At 42.8% G+C, this 24,294-nt stretch overlaps 1 protein-coding gene across 4 annotated transcripts in view; it reads left to right on the top strand.

Moving 5' to 3' along the window:
* Positions 1 to 24,294, top strand: part of LOC140211067 (protein FAM107B-like) — a 154,974-nt gene that overhangs the window by 128,054 nt on the left and 2,626 nt on the right. For all 4 annotated transcript variants that reach the window (XM_072280476.1, XM_072280479.1, XM_072280477.1 and 1 more), the window contains 2 exons: positions 313 to 487; positions 20,004 to 20,160. In XM_072280476.1, the coding sequence (XP_072136577.1) occupies positions 313 to 487; positions 20,004 to 20,160 (332 nt within the window). The remainder of the gene's footprint in view (positions 1 to 312; positions 488 to 20,003; positions 20,161 to 24,294) is intronic.

Here is a 24,294-nt window from a genome sequence, read left to right as displayed (position 1 = left end):
CTTCATCTTTGCCTTGAGATAAATGACAGAATGCAATCTGTCTATCCACAATGGGAGGATGTATTGGCGCAAACTACCACTTCTATAGAAGCACAGAGCCTTTGCACCTTATGTTTCTAATTGGCATTATTTCACCAGCGCCTTCCGATTGTAAGTAAACGTGGCTTAATTTTTCTGCAAACTATTGTGCTGGAAAGGAGGACTGGAATTATCATTTGTTTGCACAGCAAACCATGTCTGGTAAATATTAATTTTATGCATGATGTTTGGAAGTTTGAACTGACAATATGACAATAACCTTCTCCTCTCCAGCCTCCATGTACTCTGAAAGGCACAGTGATCCCTCCGAGATCAGATGTCTCATGGCAGAGCCTGATTATTTTGATAACAACCCTGACCTCATCAGGCCCAAGAAGCTCTTGAATCCAGTCAAAGCCTCCAGAAGTCACCAAGAGCTGCACAGAGAGCTGCTTATGAACCAGAAGCGGTGAGGACACTAAGCTTCACATTATCTTGTAACTGCACTCTGTTTTAAATCATACATACTTAAGTGGTCAGTCCAACGTTATCATATGCACGTATGGGACAAAGAATTTATTGGTTGAATTTTAAATTTTTCTTAGATTTGCTCTCTTATTCCTGCATTATGATATGTATTTCCATTCTGTACAATGCAAATAATAGCAAAGATTAAAAATACCGAAGTGAGATATTGGAACTGCAGCCTAGAAAAGATATATTAGGCTCAATTGAGCTGGCATTCAGCCACATGCAAAGTGAGTTCTTTGTGGATTTACAGTCTTGCTGCAAGTCCAAGATTAGTTGAGCTACAGATTCTGGTACAACTCTCATTCAATCCATCAGTGGAGTCGTGTGGAGCCTGAACAGACCTCTGCAACCAGCCACACCTGGCACTGGGCCAGAAGACGCATTCATATGAATTGGGATTCTCAGCACAGACGTTATAAAGAAGAAAAGCTAAATTCAGTCTGGGAATTTAGGATAAGAGACATGACACTAGCTGCAGTTCTAGTGCCGATGTGGTTGAACTATGGCTTTGTATAACATTAGTATCTTTTTATACCCACCTGCTACTTTTTAAGTGTGTGAATCAGTGGAGCATCCTAAATCATTGATGCTGTCTTCCTTGTCTGAGTTCAATTTCCTTTTAGACATTTTTGATCTGTTGGAGCCTGATCTACCGCATCAGCTAACAAACTTTACTTAAAATATTCCCAGTGAAAACATTCATGTACAGTAGGTCTGCTACTCTACAGAACTTAAGATATGTTTTTTTTTTACACAAGAAATGGTGGAAATATTTACTCCCTTTCACAGATGGCAACTGCACTATTGAACCAGACTTTACTGGCATACCTCACCAACTATAGAACCTGCTTCCGCGTTTTCACCATTGACTGAATCTGGGAAGCCAATTATTTTCCTCCTGAAGGTGGTGAAATCATAGGATAGGGTCTTGGGCAGTGACAGGGCTTCAAGTGATACAATGAATGAATGAATTGATGGGCCAGCAGGGCTCACCCTACAAAACATCTGGACGCTTTACCAGCTGGCAAAGCCCCACCCAAGTCCCTGTAAAATTTAGGAACACTTAAAATATTTGTTAATAAATTTTAACATAAGTAAAACACAAAAAATTAAACTATAAACAGTAATAAATGACCATTTTAATTCTTTTCCTCCAATACTGATGGAGATCAATGGGCTTGTGTATCCCGTATCAAGTCCAGGCTGAAAGAGGATCTGAGCAGAGATTCACCAACATGAACACTAGGGAACTGCGTACTGACGATGTTACCTCGAATGGTGACGAAATGTTTGCCACCTAACCTCCAGACTTGGCGAACATCCCTACAAAGGAATCTCCACACGATCCAACTCCACAAAAGGTTGAGGGGAGCCAGACAACGGTCAGCAAAGCATGTCCAAATTGCTTAGGGTATCTACCTCCAACTGAGAGTCCAAAATATCCTTATATTTAAACTAAGATGCCAGCAGATCTGTGCAGAATTTCTGACTGCACAGAAAAAAGTTCCATTCTTGAGATGTTTAAATCTGTCCTCACTTTTTTTTGCTGGATAAGGACACAAAAGAACATGGAGCCAAGGCGGGTAGGTGGAACTAGGATAAAAATCAGTTAAATCCCTGATCAGTTGGAACAGGTTCAAACGGTTGAATCAACCACTCCTGTTCCTGTAATTTCTAAATCCCTCAAGATGTATAAACTGATTCATTTTCGTTCTGTTTTTTTTTTACAAACCAAAGCGGGTATTAGTAATGGAGACATCACGGCAAGAGGAGAGTTGATAACGTGTCCCAGTATTTATGGTCAGGGTCACTGCAAGCCCCTCTGTATTAAAGGAGATCTCAGAGCAGCAACGTTCCAATGGCTGAACAATCTCTTGCTTGTCATTGTATGGAATCGTATTAGTTGGGTGAGGGAAAAAAAACAAACCTTATATAGGCCCCAATGGTTATCCATTTATGACCGTCAGCTATTAAATTTTAACACTCAAGGCCAGTCAGGAAGAATAATAAAAGCTAAATTTTTTGTTCCTGTGTTCATCTCTGAGGACAAGCATTTCCTTACATTGAAAAAAGGAAATTGAACACTATTCCTGTCCCGACGCCCTCAAAACCAATCTACTGTTCAGCATCTGACTTCCCTGACATCCTGAGATGTATGCCTGAATGCAGGAAAAATAAAACTTGGGAGGATGAGCAGAGCAAGGGTTGGTAATTCAAAGGACCTTTCAGTCCGTCCTACCTGTAACAGCCAATGCCAGTGAGAGACTACACAGTGTGGACCTTGGTCCCAGGGTCTAGCATTGGGAGGAGACTGGTACTGACAAGGGGGAGTCAAGTTCCTACTTTATCCTCAGCTGCAGTCTCCACACTGCTCCTCCTGAATGTCATAGGGTGCAGGGTTCAGAGCCAATTGGGAGTGATGTCACTGTCTGCTCCTTTTAAGGCATTGCATTCTCTTGGACAACAAATGGCCATTATTAATTTTACATGAAATTTGCTTTCCCTTAGCAATGTTATAAGGGACACTATGCAATCAGATATGGGAGATCATGTACAGAAAAGGACTATTGCCAATTCTACAGCCGTGCTTTACCCACTGCAAAGGCACAGTAATTCTGAGAAAGTTAAATTAACTTGTGCGCTACTCTAAGCTCCAAAATTTCAGATCCTTGGTAGTAGGATTCTCCAAAAGCAATAGTTCATTCCAATGCTGGGTCCAATTTTCACTAAGCCTCTAAATCTCATGCTTCAGTGGATGATTTCAAAACACTTCTTCAGGAGAAATGGCAAATACCAAAGAGAGTAAACTTCAAGTTAACCCACACACCTTATCTGGCATCTACAATGGTCATGATTAGTGTATAGCCAGGGCATTACTGCCTGCAAATTTCATGTGGATAGTGCTTGTATGTAGTCTGCAATACAACTTCATTAGGAAATCATTCTTGATGTATTGATATTGAAGCCTGCTGACGTGCTTCTGAGCTTTGTGTGGAAGTGGTGTCTAACGCATAGAAGTGTCTGAACATGTATGATGGTCAGTACACCAACTTCTCAGTTGGATGCAGCCTGTAAAGATGCGATGTGAACCCTCATTCCGAGAACAAGAGATAATGACAAGGCCTGCTTGATCAGATCCCAGACCCTGGAATCTGGAGCTGGGAACTGATTGTGACAGATTATATTAGGATAAACATTTGCCCTTTGCTAGTTTCCCTTTTCTCCACACCACCACATCACAGCTGCCTTCCATCCACGTGACTGGCTTTGTAATGGCAGAGGTTCACTAAAAACAGCTCCATCATGGGCAATAGCCTCCGAAGTATCCAGGACATCTTCAAGGAGCGATACCGCATCCATCGTTAAGGACCCCCACCACCCAGGACTTGCCCTGTTATCATTGCGACCATCAGGAAGGAGGTACAGAAGCCTGAAGAGACGCACTCAATGACTCTGGAACAGCTTCTTCCCCTCTGTATCCAATTTCTGAATGGACATTGAACCCATGAACACTATCTCACTACCTTGTACTGCTGCCACAAAAACAACACATTTCACGATATACGCCGGAGATATTAAACCTGATTCTGATGGAAAGTAGTGAAGGCTGAGTACCTTGAGTAAAGATCTTTTGGAAGATGTATTTTTAAATGGTAGATTTCTTGATACAAAATGCCCCAGGAAATGTGGGTGGAGAGTAGGAATGTGGTATCAAAATAGAAGATCAGCCATAACTACATTGAATGAGGGAACCTGCTGAATCGACTCAATATCCCATGCAAGTTTCTACAGTTCTCAAATCATTAGTCTCTTTTTTTTAAATCATGCAGTATAAATCAGGATATTTCTTTGTATTTATTTTCAATTCGCTGGATATTCAAATTTGTTTCCATTTTGTTCAGACCACTGAACTTGCTGGATAATAACACAAAGCCTGATTTGTGTATTGAAACAAAAGCTAGAGATGTTGGTGTTTATAAAATGAGGTGATCCATGTGGAGTTCATCACTGCAGTAATGTCTAGACTATGTTGTTGTTAAAATCCTGGGAGATAAGAAAAAAACCTGCCATCCATCTCCAGAGATGTACATTTTTATGAGACAAGTGTAATAGCAGTATGCTTATACTGTATGTCTGAGTTGCTATCAAATCTCGTCTGACTTAAGGCACTAGTTCATCGTGAGCCAAACCCATTAAGATCCAAAATAAATAACTTCCATTTTAGTACTTAGTGCTCAGGATTGTAATCTATGGGCTGGTTGCATAGAGACTACATATCCTCTTACAAACCACAAGTGGTCGTTCACTTCAAAGGCAAGTGAAGATAAGAATGTCCATTTCTTAAACATTAATGAGAAACCAGAGTCAAAGTAATTTATAAACATAAAATAATCTGCAGATGCTGGGGTCAAAGCAACACTCACAACACGCTGGAGGAACTCAGCAGGTCGGGCAGCATCCGTGGAAATGATGAGTCGACGTTTCGGGCTGGAACCCTTCGTCAGGACTGAAGAGGGAAGGGACAGCGGCCCTATAAAGAAGGTGGGGGGAGGGTGGGAAGGAGAAGGCTAGTAGGTTCCAGGTGAAAAACCAGTAAGGGGAAAGATAAAGGGGAGGGGAGGCAGGGAGGTGATAGGCAGGAAAGGTGAAGAAAGAATACGGGAAAACACAATGGGTAGTAGAAGGAGGCGGAACCATGAGGGAGGAGATAGGCAGCTGGGGGAGGGGGCAGAGTGAAATAGGGATAGGGGAAGGGAGGGGGAGGGAATTACTGGAAGTTGGAGAATTCTATGTTCATACCAAGGGGCTGGAGACTATCTAGAGGGTATATGAGGTGTTGCTCCTCCAACCTGAGTTTAGCCTCATCATGGCAGAGGAGGAGACCATGTATGGACATATCTGAATGGGAATGTGAAGCAGAGTTAAAGTGGGTGGCTACTGGGAGATCCTGTCTGTTGTGGCGGACGGAGCGGAGGTGCTCGACGAAGCAGTCCCCCAATCTGTGTCGGGTTTCACCGATGTACAGGAGGCCGCACCGGGAGTACCGGATGCAATAGATGACCTCAACAGACTCACAAGTGAAGTGTTGCCTCACCTGGAAGGACTCTTTGGGGCCCTGAATGGCGGCAAGAGAGGAGGTGTAGGGACAGGTGTAGCACTTACGCTTACAGGGATAAGTGCCGGGTGGGAGATCCATGGGGAGGGACATGTGGATAAGGGAGTCACAGAGGGACCGATCCCTGTGGAAAGCGGAGAGGGGTGGAGAGGGAAAGATGTGCTTAGCGGCAGGGTCCTGTTGAAGGTGGCAGAAGTTGCGGAGGATAATGTGCTGGATCCGGAGGCTGGTGGGGTGGTAGGTGAGGACAAGGGGAACTCTGTCCCTGTTGTGGTGGTGGGAGGATGGGGTGAGGGCTGAAGTGCGGGAAATGGAGGAGATGCGGGTGAGGGCATCATTGATGACAGCAGAAGGGAAACCACGATCCTTAAAGAAAGAGGACATTTGAGATGTCCTGGAACGGAAAGCCTCATCCTGGAAGCAGATGCGGCAGAGACGGAGGAACTGGGAATAGGGAATGGCATTTTTGCATGTGGCGGGGTGGGAAGAGATATAGTCGAGGTAGTTATGAGAGTCAGTGGGCTTGTAGAAGATGTCCGTGGGCAGTCTGTCTCCAGAGATGGAGACCGAGAGATCGAGAAAGGGGAGAGAAGTGTCAGAGATAGACCAAGGGAAGTTGAGGGCTGGGTGGAAGTTTGAAGTAAAGTCGGTGAAATTGACGAGCTCAGCATGGGTGCAGGAAGCAGCACCAATGTAGTCGTCAATGTACCGAAGGAAAAGTTGGGGAGCAGTACCAGAATAGGTATGGAGCACAGACTGTTCCACATAACCAACGAAGAGGCAGGCATAGCTGGGACCCATGCGAGTTCCCATAGCTACACCCTTAGTCTGAAGAAAGTGGGAACAGCCAAAAGAGAAGTTATTAAGTGTGAGAACCAGTTCCGCCAACCGGAGGAGGGTAGTGGTGGTGGGGAACTGGTGAGGTGTATTATCCAGAAAGTGGCAGAGGGCTTTGAGGCCTTCTTGATGGAGAATAGAGGTGTATAAGGATTGGACATCCATAGTGAAAATGAAGCCGTCGGGACCGGGGAACTGGAAGTTATTGAAGAGGTGGAGGGCATGGGATGTGTCCCGGATGTAGGTAGGGAGGGACTGAACTATGGGTGACAAAATGGAGTCCAGGTAGGCGGATACAAGTTCGGTGGGACAGGAGCAGGCAGAAACTATGGGTCTACTGGGACAGCCAGGCTTGTGTATCTTGGGGAGGAGGTAAAACCAAGCAGTGCGGGGTGTGGGAATAATGAGTTTAGTGGCTGAGGATGGAAGGTCTCCGGTTGATAAGGGCGGTGATGGTGCGGGAGAGAGTGGTTTGATGTTTTTTGGTGGGGTCCTGTTCCAGGGGTAAGTAAGAGGAGGTGTCAGAGAGCTGCCTTTTGGCCTCAGTGGTTTGATAGTGAGGTTGAGATTAGTGCGGAGAGAGTGGAGGGCAGTGCGTTTAGAGGGAGCGAGGCTGGAACAGGAGAGGGGAGTGGTGAAGCTGAGACGGTTGATATCTTGGCGACAGTTGGAGATGAAGAGATCGAGTGCAGGTAGAAAGCCCGGGCGGGGTGTCCAGGAGGAGGAGGAGGGTTGAAGACAGGAGAAGGGGTCATCAGTAGGGGGAGGGGAATCCTTGCCAAAGAAGCAGGCTCGGAGATGTAGGCGACGGAAGAAGAGTTCAGCGTCATGGCGGGCACGGAACTCACTGAGGTGTGGACGGAGGGGGACAAAATTGAGGCCCTTGCTAAGGACAGAACATTCTGCCTCAGAGAGGGGAAGGTTAGAGGGGATGGTGAAGACACAGCAAGGGTTGGGGCTGGGGTCAGAGGAGGGTGAAGAGTGGGAGGTCTCAGGAGGGAGAGGGGGGTTGGGATGTTCAGGGAGGGCGGGGTTAGGGGAGCATGAGGTATCAGAGGAATGCAGGGGCTAAGTAATTTATAGATTATAAAGTAATCTATAGATTGAACACGCTAAGTTTTTTTTAAGTTGAGTTCCCAAGGGTTGTTTCCTCCTATTTTTGAAATAAGTTTGGATGTTTCTTTTGCTGGCAGTGTGTTTCTTAAATGCAGATGACCCTATTCCTTTTATCTTTTGGTGTTTGTTCCTCTGATTAACCGAGACAGGGCAGAATTGCAGCAGCCCCCGTTAGTGAAGTCTATGGGACACAAAATGTACAGTAGTTGGAAAGGCTTGCTGATGCACTACCCGTGTCAAGAATCAGGTTGGCACTGGATCTCAAGAGAGGGAATTTGTAGAATGTCTGTGAGATGGCTTTTTAGAACAGCTTGTTGTTGAGCCCACTAGGGGATTGACAGTACTGGATTGGGTATTGTGTAATGAACTAGAGGTGATTAGAGAGATTGAGGTGAAGGAACCCTTAGGAGACAGTGATCATAACATGATTGAGTCCACTGTGAAATTTGAGAAAGAGGAGCCAAAATCCGATGTGTCGGTATTTCAGTGGAGTAAAAGAAATTACAGTGGCATGAGAGAGGAACTGGCCAAAGTTGACTGGAAAGGGACACTAGCGGGAAGGACGACAGAGCAGCTGGAGTTTATGTGAGAAGTGAGGAAGGTGCAAGACAGATATATTCCAAAAAAGAAGGAACTTTCGAATGGAAAAAGGATACAACCATGGCTGACAAGAAAAGTCAAAGCCGAAGTTAAATTAGTGGGAAGACAGAGGATTGGGAAGTTTTTAAAAGCTTACAAAAGGAAACCAAGAAGGTTATTAAGAGGGAAAAAGTGAATTATAGCTAGCAAATAATATCAAAGAGGATACTAAAAGCTTTTTCAAGTATATAAAGAGTAAAAGACAAGTGAGAGTAGATATAGGACCGATAGAAAATGATACAGGAGAAATTGTAATGGGAGATAAGGAGATGGCAGAGGAACTGAACGGGTATTTTGCATCAGTGTTCACTGAGGAAGACATCAGCAGTATACCGGAAGCTCAAGGGTGGCAGGGAAGAGAAGTGTGTGCAGTCACAATTACGACGAAGAAAGTACTCAGGAAGCTGAATAGTCTAAGGGTAGATAAATCTCCCGGAACAGATGGAATGCACCGTTGTGTTCTGAAGGAATTAGCTGTGGAGATTGCGGAGGCATTAGCAATGACCTTTCAAAAGTTAATAGATTCTGGCATGGTTCTGGAGGACTAGAAGATTGCAAATGTCACTCCGCTATTTAAGAAGGGGACAAGGAAGCAAAAAAGAAATTATAGACCTGTTAGCTTGACATCGGTGGTTGAGAAGTTGTTGGAGTCGATTGTCAAGGATGAGGTTACGGAGTACCTGGAGGCATATGACAAGATAGGCAGAACTCAGCATGGTTTCCTTAAAGGAAAATCCTACCTGACAAACCTATTGCAATTTTTTGAGGAAATTACAAGTCAGCTAGACAAGGGAGATGCAGTGGATGTTGTATATTTGGATTTTCAGAAGGCCTTTAACAAAGTGCCACACGTGAGGCTGCTTAACAAGATAAGAGCCCATGGAATTACGGGAAAGTTACATACATGGATAGAGCATTGGCTGATTGGCAGGAAACAGAGAGTGGGAATAAAGGGATCCTATTCTGGTTGGCTGCCAGTTACCAGTGGTGTTCCACAGGGGTCTGTGTTGGGGCCGCTTCTTTTTACACTGTACATCAACAATTTGGATTATGGAATAGATGGCTTTGTGGCTAAGTTTGCTGATGATACAAAGATAGGTGGAGGGGCCGGTAGTGCTGAGGAAACAGGGAGTCTGCAGAGAGACATGGATAGATTGGTAGAATGGGCAAAGAAGTGGCAAATGAAATACAATGTTGGAAAGTGTATGGTTATGCACTTTGGCAGCAAAAATAAATGGGCAGACTATTATTTAAGTGGGGAGAGAATTCAAAGTTCTGAGATGCAACAGGAGTTGGGAATCCTCGTGCAGGATACCCTTAAGGTTAACCTCCAGGTTGAGTCGGTGGTGAAGAAGACGAATGCAATGTTGGCATTCATTTCTAGAGGAATAGAGTATAGGAGCAGGGATGTGATGTTGAGGCTCTATAAGGTGCTGGTGAGACCTCACTTGGAGACCTGTGGGCAGTTTGGGGCTCCTTATTTAAGAAAGGATGTGCTGACGTTGGAGAGGGTTCAGAGAAGATGCACTAGAATGATTCCGGGAATGAGAGGGTTAACATATGAGGAACATTTGTCCACTCTTGGACTGTATTCCTTGGAGTTTAGAAGAATGAGGGGGACCTCATAGAAACATTTCGAATATGGAAAGGCATGGACAGAGTGGATGTGGCAAAATTGTTTCCCATGGTGGGGGAGTCTAGTACGAGAGGGCATGACTTAAGGATTGAAGGGTGCCCATTCAGAACAGAGATGCGAAGAAATTTTTTTAGTCAGAGGGTGGTGAATCTATAGAATTTGCTGCCACGGGCAGCAGTGGAGGTCAAGTCATTGGGTGTATTTAAGGCAGAGATTGATAGGTATCTGAGTAGCCAGGGCATCAAAGGTTATAGTGAGAAGGCGGGGGAGTGGGACTAAATGGGAGAATGGATCAGCTCATGATAAAATAGCGGAGCAGACTCGATGGGCCAAATGACCGACTTCCGCTCCTTTGCCTTATGGTCTAAGAAGGAAAATCTTTGTATTTCCATAATATCATTTGGGACAAAATTAAAAGGAATGTGGTTCAGGTGGAGCTTATACCAAATTCGTGCTGGGGTGCAGTTTTATTACAAACGCACATGCTGAGGACTGAGCATACGGGTGTCACATATTCCAGGCTATTGGGGTCATTACAAGCATTACATGGACAATCTCCCACTACAGTTGTGCTTTTAGCACAAACAGTCAATTCAGTGGTGGGACTGAATCAGCAGACATAAGAAAAGGTGAACAGAGATGGGGAAAAGGGAAGCTCCATCTCCAACTGGGTATCTCATTAGTGGAGATTGACACCAGGGGGAACTAAAATAAAGGGTCTTTCCTTGATTACAGAGATGCTTGGTGACTGGCTATTGTGATGTGCTTGACTGGAGCAGCTCAGGTAAGGACCAGGCCCGATATTTTGTTCATGGGGGTGTTAATGAGATTTTGGGCTTCAAATCAACTGCGTGCTACACCGGGGTTTGTAAACTGTTGCTGAATTTCAAACCAGCAGGATGCATTAGAACTTTCTGTAGGTGGGGGGAACAGACAGGTTCTGTAACAAAGCACAAGCCATCAGGAAAAACTAGCCTTGGAGAACGTACAGGTCACTGTGCTTTGGAAACATAGTGGAATGTCTGGTATGCTGGTATCACCAGTTAAATGTTAGTATCAGATGCTGCTATGGAAACCTGTCAAAAGTGTTTTTTTCTTGATATGGACAGTGCATTAACAAGGATTGCCAAATGAAAAAGATTCAGAACCCCCTCACTGCACAGATAGTGTAAAGGGAGGGAGATGCCCTCACAGCCCTGTTTTTCCTGAGCATGTTAATATATTTTATTTTCATACTTTCTGCAAAGCTCTGATTTTGTTTTCATCTACTCCTGTCTCTAAAAGGCAGATCTGTATGGTGTCTTTGTTTCTGCCCCCTTCCACCTCTGTCACAACTACCTGTAGCTTCTCAGGAGGTGTCGTTAACACTGCATTGATTATGAGGAGTTAAGTGCTCAACTGCAATTTAAAAATTGGGCCGATAATTAGTGAACACCACATGACTGTGGCTGGCATAGCTGCTGTTTGGTTTCCCCATTCAATAGCTTAATGAGTCACAAATCACATCAAGAACAATCATTGGCTGCAATGGTAAGAAAGCAGAAGAAAAATCCTGCCAAATAAAATAAATTTTCAGATTAAGAAAAACTTTTGAATTACTCAGACATCAGCTATGAAATGGTTTGCACGGTGACCAGAAACTTTCCGCACATTTTGCTTGGTTCGTTCTGAGTTTGTTAGCCTCGGATACAGTTACAAAAGGCTCTTGCATTTAATTTCCATGCTTTGACCAGAGGAGGAAATTGAACTAGTTTCTTCTCCATTCAATGTTTTATGTACATTGGATGAAAACTGACCGAAAGTATGGGAGCTAAGCAAAGATTAAACTGATAAGCAATGATAATCATAGTTAATGTTGACAGCTAACTATCTGCATTGTAATAATTTACGTCTACTTTGATGATTAAACTCAAATTATTGATGGAAGTCCTCAGTTTTCAGGGCACTCTTGCTGCAGTTATGGGAATCTGCCTTTCCTAACACAATAAGGAACAATTTAAATTAGTTTTTCCATTGACAGTGCAAAGCAATACTGCACCCCTCAGTTATACACTCAGTGACAATATTATCAGGAACCTCATATACCTAATAAAGTGACCACTGAGTATCTGTTTGTGGTCTTTCGCTATTACAGCCCATCTACTGATGAAGGGTCTCGGCCCGAAACGTCGACTGTACCTCTTCCTAGAGATGCTGCCTGGCCTGCTGCGTTCACCAGCAACTTTGATGTGTGTTACTTCAAGTTTCAATGTGTTGTGCATACAGAGATGCTCTCCTGCATACCGCTGTTGTAACAAGTGGTTATCTGAGTTACTGTCCCCTTCCTCTCAGCTTGAGCTCCCTGGCCATTCTCCTCTGACCTCTCATTAACAAGGCATTTTTGTCCACAGAACTTCCACTCGTTGGATGTTTTTATTTTTTCACACCATTTTCTATAAACTCTAAAGGTTGTTGTGCATGAAAATCCCAGGATCTCAGCAGTTTCTGAGATACTAACCCACCCCGTCTGGCACCATGATCACAGTAGTTGAGATCAGATTACCTCCCCATTCTGATGTTTGGTCTGTACAATAAATGAACCTCTTGACCATATCTGGATGCTTTTATGCATTGAGTTGCTGCAACATGATTGGATGATTAGTTATTTACTGTATAATAATGAGCAAGTGTACCTTAGTAAGTGGCTGCTGGGTGTATAAATGTGCAATTAACATTTTGCATCTTTTATCAATATTTTTATTCCTCATTGTTTGTGCATTTTGTTGCTATTGGTAATTACTTTAAACAGAAGTCAATCCTATTGTATCATTGCTTTTGTCTAGTTCTAATCGCAATGGTCTGGGTAAGAAACTCTCACTTCAATCCTATTCCACTATCCCAATCAACATTGATATCTATGCTATGTTGTCTTCATATTCAATGCATTAATGAGATAGTGCTTGTATGATTACAACTGTTTATATGTTGAGGCTTTAATCCTTGCCACCGACTGAAAGTTTGTGTCATTGTTACATTAGGAAGCAAAGAGATTCTTTGGGCATTCCTATCCAATTAGGATCACAAAACGGAAATGGCCATGGATGCTCAGAGAATAACATTCCAAGGGTGATTGATAAGTTTGTGGCCTAAGGTAGAAAGAGATGAGTTATTAACTTCAAACTTTCTGTACAATCACTCAAAGAGTTGAACTGCAAGTGTATGTGACGAGAGCTGTATAACTCACTTAAAGAGGGGCTGTGTTGAAACATAAATGTGCTAGGTTTTCTAAAATTGACTCCTTCTACCTTAAGCCACAAACTTATCAATCACCCCTTGTATTCCATGGTCAAAGCTACATCTTCCAATTCTTTGAATTCTTACATCAAAATACAATGATATACTATATTGTTCTTCTTGTTTACTTTCAAATAATGAACTGAAAAATGTTTTTTAAAGTTTCTAAAGAGTCGTAAAATCATTGGTGCCTTTATTTCATCATATCCTTCACTTTCTCAATAATTGTGGCTGCAAATCTTCTCTAGTCTGAGGCTGTCCAAAGGATCGAGGATGACCTGCAGTTCAGAGATGGCTGAGGGTGACATGGGACCTGGAGAGTGTCTGTGGGGTAAGAGGTGCAGGCAAGGGAAAGAAGTAGGTACTTGGGGAGGTGATGCACTCCTGCCAATTATAATGTGATTCCAGTCAGAATCAGATATATTATTACCAACATAGGACATGAAATTTGTTGTTTCTGGCAGCAGTACAGTGCAAAGATATAAAAATTGATGAATTACAAAAATAAGTAAATACTGCTTTTTTTTTAAGAACAAGCTGATATAGACCATTCAAAATCTGATGCCGGAAGGGAAGAAGCTATTCCTTAAATCAACAAGTGTGGGTCTTCAGGCTCCTGTACCTCCTGCCTAATGTTATTGATGAAGAGAGAGAGCAGGCTCTGGATGCTGAGAGTCACTAGTGATGGATGCCACCTTCTTGAGTCTCCACTTCTTGATGCCCTCTGGTGGGGAGGCTTGTGCCTGCGATGAAGCTGGCTGAGTCTGTAACCTACCTCAACTTTTTGTGACTCCGTGTATTGGAGGCTCCATACCCGGCAGTGATATAACCAGTCAAAATCTAATCCACTGTACATCTATAGAAATTTGTGTCTTTGGTGACATACCAAATCTCCTTAAACTCCTGTTGTAGTCTCGGTGCTATCCTTAATGATCAGGGCAACACACATAAAAGTTGCTGGTGAACGCAGCAGGCCAGGCGGCATCTCTAGGAAGAGGTACAGTTGACATTTCGGGCCGAGACCCTTCGTCAGGACTTAATGATCAGAATCAGGTTTAATATCACTGGCATATATTAAATAGCTAAATAAGTAGTACAAAAATAGATATTAAAAAAAGTGGTGAGGTAGTGTTCATGGGTTCAAAGTCCATTCAGAAATCAGATGGCAGAGGGGAAGAAGCTGTTCTTGAACCATTGAGTGTGCGCCTTCAGGCTTCTGTACCTCCTTCCTGATACTAGTAATGAGAACAAGACATGACCTGGGTATGGACGCCCTTAATGGTGTACGCTGCCTCTTTGAGGCATTGCTCCTTGAAGATAGCCCGGAAACTACTTTCCCCTTGTTGAGCGGTTATGAGCTAGAGATGTGTCCTTCCCATGGAACTAAGTATAAGTAGAAATAACAAAAGCAGGAAATCCTGGAAATCAGACCACATCTCCAATATCTCCTGTTAATCACTGTTTTGTAAACCAGTGGTCCCCAACCACCGGGCCGCAAAGCATGTGCTACCGGGCCGTGAAGAAACGATATGATTTGGCTATATGAAACGGTATGAGTCAGCTGCACTTTTCCTCATTCCGTCACACCTACTGTTGAACTTGAACCCACCCCCCCACCCACCCCCGCTGTCGGCCGGTCCGCAAGAATATCGTCAATATTAAGCTGGTCCGCAGTGCAAAAAAGGTTGGAGACCCCTGTTGTAAACCACAGATTTTCCCAATTTACTTTATAGGATTTCCTAATCCTAACCTTCACCGTGATTTACAACTGCATCCAGCACTCCCTGCCACACCAAGGCCTCTCTTTTGCTACTTGTGTTGTGGGACTACCCTCATTTGGTGCGACCACTGAGTTGACCATTATCAGAGCACCTCCAGCAATGGCGTCTCCACCCCATTTCCAACCCACAGTCTGATCAAGCTCTTAACCCCTGTTTTGCTTTCCTATTCATTATTCTGATTATACCTCTGTGGAGCATTTTGGTACAAATGGCATATGTATAATTCTTCACAATGTTCAAGCTGTTTTTGTAATAGCAATTCCTGTTGTTCAAGCGCATGGTGTAATTTTTGCTGAGCCGGTTTAGATTGTACTGTACGTTTTCACTTGTCACACCGCTCATGGACAGTTCTAGATATCAAACTGCTTTCCATTTCTCCATTTTAAACTTTTATTCCTCTCTGTACATCAAATTGTTTTAATCTTCCTCTTTTCTGCTTCTCCTATGCTTAATGTCTGTCAATGGGAGTTTCTTTCTCATATGTTCCTTTACTGGTTTATTCGGTTATTGTCTTTAACTTTTAAAGAGGACAGCATGTTTCGCCTCTCCTCAGTTGGTCAAAAGTTGTGCTGGCACACGAAAGGCAATGTTAAATATCATCATCAATGCCTGTGTTCACTGAGGAGTGGCTCCCGAGATGAGAAAATGGCCCTTATCTCAAGGAAAACTGCCTTCTTCTGATATTGAGCACACACAATAAATGCAAGAGATTCTGCAGATGCGGGAAGTCTTGAGAAATGCACACAAAACACTGGAGCAACTCGGCGTGCATCTGTGGAGAGTAATAAACAATCACATTTTGTATCAACCTTGTCTTGAGGTTTTGAGGCTTGCATGCCTCGATGACCTGGAGAGGTCAAAGGCTAGAGGCTAGTCAAACCCTGACTGGTCAAAACAAAATTGTTACTGAAAGAGCAATGAAGAATCCTTCCATACCTTTGAGCGACTGTATGAACGGACAGGGATGGAAGACTGTCCTTGCTGCCCTAAGTACCAGCGGTGTAATGGGCAGTAAGTAATTTTAGCCCAAGACCCTTCATCAGGACTGAAGAGGGGAAAGAAGCTAGAATAAGAAGTTTGGGGGGAGAGGAGGGAATACAAGGTGGCAAGTAATGAACCAAGTGGGGGGGGGGGAAGGTGAGTGGGGGAGGGGGAATGAAGTAAGAAGCTGAAAGGTAACAGGTAGTAGAGATAAAAGGCTGAAGAAGGAATCTGATAGTAGAGGACAGTGGACTGTGAGAGACAGGGAAGAAGGAGAGGCAACAGAGGGAGGTTATGGGCAGGTGAAAGGAAGAGTATGAAGGGAGCCAGAATGGGCCAGAAAAGAGAAGGGGGAGAAATTACTGGAAATTAGATAAATCAATATTTATGCCATCAGGTCGAAAGCTACCCAGACCACAGATACTGATATAGAAATGGACCTTTTGTGAGGTGCAGTTTTTTAAAAATGCAATTATCCTGACACAAATGGGAAGGGCAATGGAGGCATTATTATTGTTTCTCAAGGCACAGACGCAGAGTGAGCTGGTGTTGAGAACCTGGGACTGAGGCTGTGGTTTGGCAACAAACTGAATGTTGCTGCCATCTGCTGAACAAGGCAAATCCAGCAAGGCTTGTCACACACAAAAAAAATGATGCATTTCACAATCTATTTTGTGCCTGATGTGGGATGACTTATTTTTATAATAGTAGGATTTTTTTAAAAATACATTAAAATGTTTTGATCTGCTTTGGTTCAGTGGCCTGGAATGTCGCCTTTGACCCAGATCCAGCGTGGTACTGCTCCAAAGGCATGTCGCCACTCACTGAATACAAAGTCGAGCTCAGCCCCAATCACTGCCAGCCACTGTGACTGGTCAGTAATAAAACACCAGATAACAGTTAATATTCAAGATCATGGTAACAGATCCAGCTTTCTTTTCAGTTTATTGAGCAAAGAGATGGTTGAGCATGTTGGCACTGTGATTTTATAGCAGAGTATGTTTCTCTTTTTCAGTCAATCAATTGGGTGGTTAATAAATGCTGAATAATAGAGAGGCTGATCATTAAAATGGGGTGTTTCATACAACTCGTGCATCGTCAAGCTCAATGAAATAGTCATTTCAAGTATGTTAACAACTCTGCTGAAGGTTATACTGTTGTGTGCTGGGGCAGCAGGCTGAGGGCAGCAGACACCAACAGAATCAACAAACTCATCTGTAAGGCCAGTGATGTTGTGGGTATGGAACTGGACTCTGTCACGGTGGTATCTGAAAAGAGGGGGCTGTCTAAGTTGCATGCCATCTTGGTCAATGTCTCCCATCCACTACATAATGTACTGGGTGGGCACAGGAGTACATTCAGCCAGAGACTCATTCCACCGAGATGCAACACAGAGCGTCATAGGAAGTCATTCCAGCCTGTGGCCATCAAACTTTACAACTCTTCCCTTGGAGGGTCAGACACCCTGAGCCAATAGGCTGGTCCTGGACTTATTTCATAATTTACTGGCATAATTTACATATTACTATTTAACTATTTATGGTTCTATTACTATTTATTATTTATGTTGAACTGTAACGAAAACCAATTTCCCCCGGGATCAATAAAGTATGACTATGACTATGACTATGACTACAGCTCACCATAGTGACAAACCAAGCAATAGTCTCCAAACTGTGTATCACATTTATCAAGAAATAAAAAGAGAAATAGTTGAGGTAAAACATACTTACAGTATCTCCACCAGAAGTAATAAAAGCTTCAGAAGTTCTAGTTTCTTGAAGCAGTGCCAAAGAAGCAAAGTTTGTATGGTATGTGAATTTGTACATTTCCATTTGCTTCAGTTTCTTTGCCACAATTCAAGGCAAAATGCTGATATGGGAGCTGTAGTACTATGGGTAGACTAGACCAAAGAAAGATCATACACGTTAAGAACTAATGAACCTCGCCACCAACAAGTGTGCAATGTCCATGATTAACCAGGATTTATTATGTACAATGGAAGGAGCTTATGAGCTTCGTTCAGCTGGTTAATCGTAATGGATGTAGTCTGAGCTAACAGCTCTGTTCATCTGTTGGAAAAAGACCAGTGTTGTGAATAGCTGCCACCTTTTAAATCCAGCTTCTCCATTAAAAGCCTGCAGGTCATAAAAGGTGAAGTGCTGTGACCAGCAGGTAGACTGCAAGTGAATCTAACAAGTCTGGAAAATGGAAGAATGCAAAGAGAACAGATTCTGCCGGGAGTCAAGCTCCTCTGATGCAGTGATACTCTATGACCATGCACTTGTCAAGGATAGTAAACTCCTCTTCAAATGCCATGTCCTAACAACTGCACCAGCAGGTTTGGGCATTGACAAAGTCACAGTAAAGTGAGTATGTTCCTTCTAATTATTTCAATTGAGGTTCACACTAGTATAACCAGCAAGCACCCACTGCCGTACTTGTCATACCCACAGTACATCTTGGACACGGAATGTCCGTAATATAGTGAAAACACATTACGTGATGTTTGTTACACTACCCCCTCAACCACAGAACAGGGCAGCTGGCGACAGGCCTGCAGCCTAAAGAACAAAAACTTCAAATATTATCCTGAGGAAATGTCACATCATACTCAGAAAGCTTCAATTTTCAGGGCCAAGGAGATGGTTTGGTGTTGATTATGTAAGTATTATACGCTTAAAAATTCATAAAGTTTGTTGCATAAGGTATAATTATTTTCAGTTTTTACACTAGGAATGGTGAAATCATTGGCTGTATGTTGAATGCATCTGAGAAGACAGTAACAGAATTAGAATCTGGTTTGTTATCTTGGTCTTGTCATTAGAAAATTGTTGCTTGTAGCAGCAGTACGGGGCCAAAGACATAAAATTACTCTATACAATAGATTCTTGTTCATTGGAACACCTGAGGTTTCATGGAAATAGTTAAAAAGGTTTTTTAAAAAAAGACAAACTGAGGAACAAATTATGTATTTAAATGAAATACAGAACTAATTAGAATACTACCAATATTATTGCAGTACTATGAAACTTTGTATTTGTTCCGACTACTTATCGATGGTGTCACGTTCTTTTGACTGTGAATGAATAAAATCAGTGCCCACACCTAGTGGACAGCCTTCATACAATGTTGTCACCAATTGTATCCTCCAAATCTTCCTCATCATTGTAACATTCAAGATGATTGTTGATGCTGTCAAAATCTTTATAGTTTCTAACTTGTTGAAGTCATGAAATATTTCATTTTCGCTCCCAGCCATTTCTGGCATCTCCATGCCTGAATGCTTGAAACTGCAGTGAGCAAAACAGTTCTGAATTGTCTTGCTGTTTATTTCTTGCTAATTTTCAGTTACAAAAATCACTTCTTTTGAACACAAACACAAGCAACTAACCCTACTTAAAAACTGTTTGCTCAAAGCGCGGTGTTGTCGAACGGCCATGCAAGTACATGTGACTGACGTTAGTTAGAAACTGTTCAGCAATAATCTCCTGCCCCAATTAAGCGGCATAGTATCCCAAATAAATAAAGGGAATCCCAGCTATTTTCTTGATTCGTTTTTGTTCTTTCAGAGTTGGCCCACGTAGTGGCGGCCCCAATTAACCAACAGCCCAGTTAACCAGAATCCACTGTATTACAAAATAGATAAAGTGCAAAAAAATGAATAATCAATAATCATAGACCTTTCAGAAATATGATGGCATTTTACTCTGCAGTGAAAGGATATCACTGCTGGCCACACCCAGGTTTCCTTGTAAGAATGTGTATGTGGTAGAAGTTTTTTCAACTTTGCATAGTAATAATGCCAAACAATGACAATTAACAACTGGAATTTTTAAGCCGTTAACTTTGCTCTCTCTGTTACGCATTTCATACAAGGGTATCTCTTTGTTTGGGAATCATTATTCAGTGACTCACAATTCATGTATGCAGTTGTGTACTCTGAAATTTACTGAAGAGTTATCAACTCCAAATCCCCATACTTGTCCCTCCTACAGTGGGGAAAATTGGCTTTAGTTTTCCACGTGCAAGTCACAGAAGATCATTGAGTTAAAACATTTTACTTCTCTTGTAGAGGTTTGGGTTCTGAAAACAAACCAGAGCTACAACGAGTGCTGGAATACAGGCGGCGAGATCAGCTCATTCGGCAACGGAAGGAGGAAGAAGAGGCACAGAAAATTAAATCTCCATTTGAACTTCAACTCCAGAAGAGACATCAAAGGCTGGAACAGGTTTGAAATGCCAAAAAAAAATTACTTTTTAGATGTTAAGGGAATCAAGAGTAATAAGGACATTGAAGGAAAGTGATGCTGAGGTGCATCATAATTTTATTGGAGGACATAATGGGAGCAAGGGACCAATTAATCTTTCCTGCTTGCATACACTGTGGGTAAAGTAAGTTTTACCTTGAACTTATCCCAAAGCATCTAATATGGCAGTTAACAGACAAAATGCTGGAAGAACACGGCGGACCAGGCAGCATCTACGGAAAAGAGTAAACAGTCGACATTTCAGGCCGAGACCATTCATCAGAACTGGAGAAAAGAAGACAAGAAGTCAGAGTAAGAAGGTGGGGGAAGGGGAGGAAGAAATACAAGGTACTGTAGTCAGTGATAGGTGAGACCTGGAGTGGTGAAATAAAGAGCTGGGAAGTCGATTGGTGAAAGAGATGGAGAAGGAGATGACAGAAGGCCATGAAAGGAAGCGCAGGAAGCAGAGCACCAGAGGGAAGTGATGGGCAGGGAATGAGATGAGGAAAGAGAAGAAAATAGGGTTGGGGAACGCTGAGGGGAGAGGGTCATTACCAGAAGTTCAAGAAATCAATGATCTTGCCATCAGGTTGGAGGCTACCCAGATGAAATATAAGGTGTTTCTCCTGCAACCTGGGTGTGGCCTCATTGCAGCAGTAGAGGTGGCCATGAACTGGCATGTCAAAATAGGAAGTGGAATAAAAATGGGTGGACACCGGGAGATTCCGCTTTTTCTTAGTGGACAGAGCATAGGTGCTCGGCGAAGCGGTCTCTCAATCAACGTCGGGTCTCACTGATGTACAGGAGGCTACACTGGGAGCACCGGATACAGTACCACTTTGCCAAGCACCTACACTCAAGTAAGGGTGATTTAAAAAGGCTTTATTCCTCCCTGTGATAAGGAGGTTGAAAGATTTGCCCAACAGAGGGGCATGCAGTGAAGACTCAGCAACCCACCTCTGACTGGCTGCAAATGCTGAGGGGCAAAATATTGAGAGCAAGAGTTGTACAGTCTTTAAAAATGCGTCCATAGATTGTGGAATCAGTTGAGGGAGTAAAGTTATCCATTCTGGCTCAAGAGCCTGACAGTTGTAGAGTATTAACTGTTCCTGAAACTGATGGCGTGAAACTTGAGGCTTCAGTAGCTCCTTCCAAATTGCGGCAGTGTGAGGAGAGCGTGGCCAAGATGATGGATGCTGCTCGTAGATGTGCTTAATGGTGGGGGGAGGGGGTGTCTTTACCTGTGATGGACTGGGCCATATCCACTACATTTTTCAGCTTTTCCATTCATGGGCATTGATGTTTCCATTCCAGGCTGTGATACAACTGGTCAGTATACTCTCTACTGCACATCTATAGGAGTTTTTTGAAGCTTCAAAGACATGCCAAATGTTTGCAGATTTCCAAAATAAAACGCAGAGACATTGCTATGCTTTCTTTGTAAAGGCACTTGCATGCTGGATTCAGGACAGATCCTCTGAAAGATAACGCTGCGGGATTTAAAGTTGCTGACCCTCTCCACCTCTGATCCCCTGATGAGGACTGGCTCATGGATATCCAGTTTCCTCCTCCTGTAGTCAGTAATCATCTCCTTGGTCCAGCTGACATTGAGTAGAGGGTTGTTGTTTTGACACCATTCAGCCAGTTTTACAATCTCCCTCCTTTCTGCTGATTCATCACCATCTCTGAATTGGCCAACGACAGTGGTGTCATCAGCAAATTTAAGTACAGCATTGGAGCTGTCCTTGGCCTCACAGTCATAAGTATATATCAACTACAGCAGGCTGCTAAGCACATGGACTTGTGGTGCACCTGTACTGATGGAGATTATGGAGGAGATGTTGTTACCAATCCAAAATCTTTTTTCTAGCCTAATCACATCTTTCCTATAGTATGGTGCCCAAAACTGTGCACACTATTCTAAGAGTGGCCTAACCAAAGACTTCTACAGCTGTAACTTGATGCCCCAAATTCTATAATCAGCCAATGAAGACAAGCATACCATATGTAGCCTCTAACACCTTGTCAACTTGTGTTGTCACTTTCAGGGAACCATGTACTTGAACCCCAAGGTCCCACTATTCAATAGAATTTCCCCAACACCCTGCCATCACTGTGTATGCCCTGCTCTGAGTTAAGTTTCCAAACTACATAATTTTGCACTTATCTGAATGAAATTCCATCAACCATTCCCTTGTCTGCTTTCCTAGCTTATCTAGGTCCTGAAGTTACCTAGAACAATCTTCTTCAATGTCCACTATACCCAAAAAATTGGTGTTATCCACAAATTTAGTAATCATGTGTCTGACATTCTGTTCAAATTATTAATTTACAATGAATTATAAAGGATACAGCACTAATCTCTGTGGTATGCCATGATTGCAGGTCCCTCATTGGAAAAGTAACCCCACCCTCACCACCACTACCACCTTAAGCCAATTTTATATCAGTTTTGCTATCTTACCCTGGTCCCGATGTATTCAGCCCTTCTGGACCATCTTATCATCTGGAAACCTTGTCAAAGGCCTTGTTGTAGTCCATGAAGACACTATCCACTGTCCCCATCAATCTTTCCTGCTTTATGACCATTAACGCCCCCTCCTTAATGTTAATATGCTTCAGCATTCACCTCCCTCGAACTCTTTAGTTTCCATGTCCCCTCCCCACAATAAATACATACATGGTGTTCATTTAAGGCCTACTTCACCAATTTTTCATTGCTCCACACCGTCTTTCTAGTACCATTTTATTCTTAATATAATTATAGAATCTAGTAGCATTCTCCTACTGTATTTGAACTACCAGGGATATCTCATGGTCTCTTTTAGTCCCCCTAATTTCCTTCTTAAGTGTAGTCTTACATCCCTTATACTCTTTATGGGATTTGATAGATCTTGACTGCCTATTTCTGACATGTGCTTCCTTTCTCCTGAAGGACTTTAATATACCTAATCAACTATGGTTTTCCAATTCTGCTAGCCTTGCTCTTCGATCTAACAGGAAGATGCTGGTCCTGAATTCTTTATATCTCACCTTTAAATGCCTCCTTTTACCTGCAAAGGTACATGTCCTCTTGCCACATGTCCTTTTACCTGAAAAGCCTGTCCCAATCAATCTTTGCAGGTTTCTGTCTAATGCCATCCGAAGTAGCCTTTCCTCAATTCAGGCCTTTAACTTATGGGCCAAAACGCTATTGAAATTAAAAGTACAATGGTCTATGGTCCCAAAACACTCTCCCACTGATGGATCAGCCACTTGCATGGCTTCATTTCCTCAAGAAGAGATTGAGTATAATCCTTTCTCTAGTTGAGCCATTGCTTCAGAAAATGTTCCTGGACAAATTCAACGAATTCTGTCACATCTAATCTCTTAGAAATTCATTCTGTTCTTAATTTGGATTTTGAACCTCTGCAATTTTATTCACTTCTCAACATGAGAAGGAATGCTAATTCTTTGACATTACTAAAAAGGAACCCATGTTGGTTCCAGGGTTACTCTTACCCAGCTGTGTGTCACTGTGGTCCTCACTCTAAGTCAAGCCTATTAACAGGACAAGTCATGTCCAAGGATTGTGGTGGAAGTGTCTTGTAAGTTTTCTGTTAAGGTCCTTTAATACATATGTTTTATATCTCAAAGATGAAAAAGATACTTTATGAATTTCTCCCATATTCCACCCTCTCCTATCAGATTCCTTCTAGACGTTTACCTTTTCCATCTATCATCTCCCAGCTTCTTACTTCATTCCCCCTCTCCCACCCACCTGGCTTCACCAATCACCTCCTAGCGTGCACTATTTCCCCTCTTCCCCACCCCCCACCTTCGTACTCTTCCCCTTCCTTTCCATTTTCGGCCTAAAACGTCGACTGTTTATTCACTTCCATAGATGATGCCTGACCATCCTGAGTTCCTCCAGCCTTGTGTGTGTTGCTCTGGATTTCCAGCATCTGCAGAATCTCTTGTGTTTAGTATATGAATTTGTTTATTTTTTCCTACAGTAAAGTATCTTGGTGAGTCTTCTAGAGAGCATTGTAAGATAGCAGCATACTGTGAGTCTAGTATCATACGAAGTTAAAGTAACACTTCCATTTCTTGAGAAAACTGTAAATCAGAGCTAGA

Source organism: Mobula birostris, chromosome 16 (assembly GCF_030028105.1).
Source record: "Mobula birostris isolate sMobBir1 chromosome 16, sMobBir1.hap1, whole genome shotgun sequence".
Taxonomy (NCBI): Eukaryota; Metazoa; Chordata; class Chondrichthyes; order Myliobatiformes; family Myliobatidae; genus Mobula; species Mobula birostris.
The sequence above is the reverse complement of the archived record's forward strand: the minus strand, read 5'-3'. Positions and strand labels throughout refer to the sequence as shown.